Source organism: Lottia gigantea, assembly GCF_000327385.1.
Source record: "Lottia gigantea unplaced genomic scaffold LOTGIsca_146, whole genome shotgun sequence".
In the NCBI taxonomy this organism is placed as follows: domain Eukaryota; kingdom Metazoa; phylum Mollusca; class Gastropoda; family Lottiidae; genus Lottia; species Lottia gigantea.
The window spans coordinates 362,835-366,965 of record NW_008707735.1 but is presented as its reverse complement, the minus strand read 5'-3'; the positions used below and the strand labels follow the sequence as shown (position 1 = coordinate 366,965).

General features: G+C 31.7%; 1 protein-coding gene across 1 annotated transcript in view; it reads left to right on the top strand.

Moving 5' to 3' along the window:
- Positions 1 to 1,380: 1,380 nt before the first annotated feature.
- The window catches only part of LOTGIDRAFT_81234 (hypothetical protein), a gene marked incomplete at both ends in the record, with an annotated part of 15,220 nt that continues 12,469 nt past the window's right edge, over positions 1,381 to 4,131 (top strand). The window contains 6 exons of the mRNA XM_009050185.1: positions 1,381 to 1,500; positions 1,764 to 1,956; positions 2,171 to 2,368; positions 2,682 to 2,857; positions 3,094 to 3,197; positions 3,493 to 3,607. Of these exons, the coding sequence (XP_009048433.1) occupies positions 1,381 to 1,500; positions 1,764 to 1,956; positions 2,171 to 2,368; positions 2,682 to 2,857; positions 3,094 to 3,197; positions 3,493 to 3,607 (906 nt within the window). The remainder of the gene's footprint in view (positions 1,501 to 1,763; positions 1,957 to 2,170; positions 2,369 to 2,681; positions 2,858 to 3,093; positions 3,198 to 3,492; positions 3,608 to 4,131) is intronic.

The window sequence follows — 4,131 nt, the reverse complement described above, 5'->3', positions numbered from 1 at the left end:
AAAGTGATTTTATAGAATTATCACAATTCCTGAAATCACATATTACTGATACAGAAATTATTAATTTGGTAAGATTTACTGTTGTTATTAAGAGGGGTACAGTGTTTTAAAAAGAGTCTATGGAGCTTTGTGGGATAATAAGAACTATATGAAGTGAAGGTATATCAGAATTCTTTCTTACCTTGAGGAGGGTTTACAACCCACTGTACCTAATCAGACAACAATAATTAATCTATCAAATTTATAGAATTATTATTATATTATTTTAGTTGGATCTAAAGTCTATTAATTTAACAGCTACTGATGAAAAAATTGATCATTTTATAACTAACGTAAGTTGTCTTTTAATTTCTCATAATTTTATACAGAGTGATTATCTTTATTTAATAGTTTAATTTTTTAAATCCTTTAAACAAACATCTCAAAACAGCATCCATTTCAGAGAGTCCACATAGTTAATAATGTATATTTTCTTTCTCCAGGTGAATAAGTTTGTACAGTTTCAATCAGAGTTAGAACAGTTAGCTAAACTTGTTGAGATGTTACCAGTTGATCAATTTGATATAAAAAATACTACTGATATAGTTAATACTAATTCTACAGACTGGGATAATTCTACAGAACCTAATACGGTAGGTATTATAACAACAATCTATTATATATTCTACCATGTTTCACTGTAGCAGATAAACCTCATTCATTAGTTATATTAAAAATACTACTGATATAGTTAATACTAATTCTACAGACTGGGATAATTCTACAGAACCTAATACGGTAGGTATTATAACAACAATCTATTATATATTCTACCATGTTTCACTGTAGCAGATAAACCTCATTCATTAGTTATATTAAAAATACTACTGATATAGTTAATACTAATTCTACAGACTGGGATAATTCTACAGAACCTAATACGGTAGGTATTATAGAACTTTCCAGACACTGAAAACAAGTATCATTAAAAAGGTTAACCAAGGGCTAATGGAGATGTTAAAACTCCATTTCATTTCATTTTTATATATTTTTATATTTCTAGCCTGAACATCCTAAACCTTCTAAACATGGTTTAATCAAAGCCTGGAGTTTTATGCAGATTGCTGTTTGTGGTAAAAAACCCAAAAATTCTAAACATCCTTTTGATCCTGAAGACACAGGTAAGTAGCCATTTTTTACCTTTCACTTGTATTAGTTGATGTGTCTTCTTCACAATATCAAGCTATTACAAACTTTGTGCTTATACCTTGACTGTAATAACTACCTTTCTTGTATCATGGAATGCAGTGATTTGATTGGATTGTACACCAGCGAATACAGCCAATCAGGGCCCTTGATATAAAGACAGTAAACATGATGTTAATATTTGATATTACAGATAGTATCCATCTTACATCACGTCAACACAAAATGATGGGAATTATCGTTCATATTTTATACAGCAATCCTAAAGTTCTTTACGCTCCTGTTAATACATCAGCTGATGATGTCATATTCAAGGTAGGTAACTCTGTTTACTCATCAGAGATAATGAATATTCATATTGTTGGTTGGGCTTTAAATCAACCAATCAACACTCTTAAATGTGTCAATTTTTTCACACATGAAACTTTTAAGTACGGGCGACCCCTCTTCTATGAAAAATGGTCGTTTAGATTGGTGAAATTTACTGTCAAATATGAAGCTATTTAGATTCAGTGAACCACAGTCTCATCTATTATTGATAAGGTAACTTGGTTATAACGACAATGTTTATTTTTCAGGCTAATACAACGTTTGCGTTTATAGATTTAATAGGAGTATATGCTAATAAGTGGTTAAATGTATCACATGAATTAAGAACTTATCTTGAAAAACCTCAAACAGCTAAAAATCTACAACTTATTAGAAATGTAAGTATTAAATCCATTGCAATAAATACACTAGAATATGTGGACTCTCTAAGAGGAATTCCGAGTTGACAAACCCAGTTGACTATTTTCAGTAGTTAATGTATTGAGCACTTCTTGTGTTTAACCCTCTGCCAGTGCCTTCTGTTTACTTGTTACATCACTCTCTTCCCTTGTCTTTTTGAGTATCACATCTTCAGTTATTATTACCTTTCAGATACAAATGGCGTTAAGACTACAGAGAGGAATAATAAGACAATTGGAACATATTAAAGCGTTAGAGAAATTTATGGAAGAAGACATCCCAACTATTGATGAATATGTTCATATGTTAGATGTTATCGATCACGCTGCTAATATCTGGCTAGGAATGATGGAGGGAATTAGTTTAAATGTTTTTCAAGGTTTTGAGACAGAAGTAGAAATGGTGAATTATTTTTTAACGGAGGCGTATAAAAACAACGATTCTGTCATAGCAGGTGGGTCCTGGTTTAATTCGTGTCTGGCACTCGATTTATCATCTTCACATTATTACAGACTCTGTGTTATACCTTGACTACAATAGCCACTATTCTTGTATCACAGAAGTTTGTAAATGCACTGATTTGATTGGATTGTATCTTAGTGAATATAGCCAATCATAGCCCCCGAACAGTCTTTCTGTGATGGTCTGATATTAGATTTCAGTTTGGAGTTTGGATCATAATATCTTCAGCTTATTTTCTATTTGATTGGATTTGAGAAGGATTTTGAGTGTTCACATGCCTAAAATGATTATTTTGAATATTCTAGGAGTAGTATTTGAGAATATAGAAGAAGATGGAGGATTACCTCCCCATGTTCAGTATAAAATACGACAGAACGCTACGTTTACACCCTCTACTAAATTTACCCGTAAACAGGCCTGGTTTCCTGGTCCAGGACCTGGAGATTATCCTTATTATCAGTTTGGATTTGTCTGGATACAGGTGAGAACATCTTCACAATGTCAATCTATAACCCACTTCATCACTTTATAAATGCAGCGATTTTATACCCTACCCGACTGCACATTGTCAAGCAATTATAAACATTGTCTTATACCTTGACTGTAATAGCCATTATCAAAGTATGACTTGTATCACAGTATCACTTGTATCACATTATGACTTGTATGACAGTGGTTTATGATTACAGTAACAATATTTTGTATGTTTTTGACTAGGATATAATAGAGAGGGCTATAATTGATGTACAAGTTGGTCGAGATGTTATCGAACCTGGAACTTACGCTCAACAATTTCCATATCCTTGTTTTGTCTACGATCAGTAAGTTTATTCTTTCTTAATTTATTTTACACTTATCTTTTTATTTTACCTTCGTATTGAACACTAGAATCTTGTTTTTAACTTGGACAACTATTGTTAACTTTTGATTTACCAAAACCTTTCCTCAAGACCTCATCTTTGTTTAATATTTAGGAATATAGAGTTTTTATTTGATTAAACTTTGTATTAAGAGCGAAGAAGTTCCTAAAAACTCTTATTTAAAGCACTGACCAAGACTTTTGATAAAACTCATGTGAACTCTTGTTAAAAATCATTATTAATAATATTATTCTAGGTTTATGTTTATGATAGAACATGTTATGCCACTATGTTTAACTATATCCTGGGTTTATACAGTCGCTATGTTAGTTCAGAGTATTGTTTATGAGAAAGAACAGAGGTTAAAAGAGGTAATATCTTAATATCAGAAACAATATTAGAACCACTCGTGGTACTGAGTGGGACTTTGCTCTTGTGCCAATTTGCTAGAGAATCTGAAAAAATCAACGTTCTTAGCCAATTAGGTCACGTGCTAAAGCAGTTAAAAATTTTGAAAATTTCGCTTTTTTGGAAGGTTGTTAAAGCGGAAGTTGAAGCCAGACATAAAATATGAAAGTATGATTAGATTTCCAAGGTCAGTGACCTTTGACCATGTTAAGGGGAAGGTCATTTAAGGTCAACGTCACTAGATATGAGTCATCAAACTTTGAAAATACAAACATTATAAAACCGGAAGTTGACGATGAATATCAAGTATGAAGGAATAAATCTTCAGCCAAGGTCAATATCTTAATATCAGAAACAATATTATAATGTTATATTAATTAGAATGTCCTGACTCCCAAATTTCACAAAAACAAACAGGTCTGTTAAATATATAGACACAGCTTTATGGAACAACAATCACTGGTTAAAGTTTTATGCAACGTTTCGA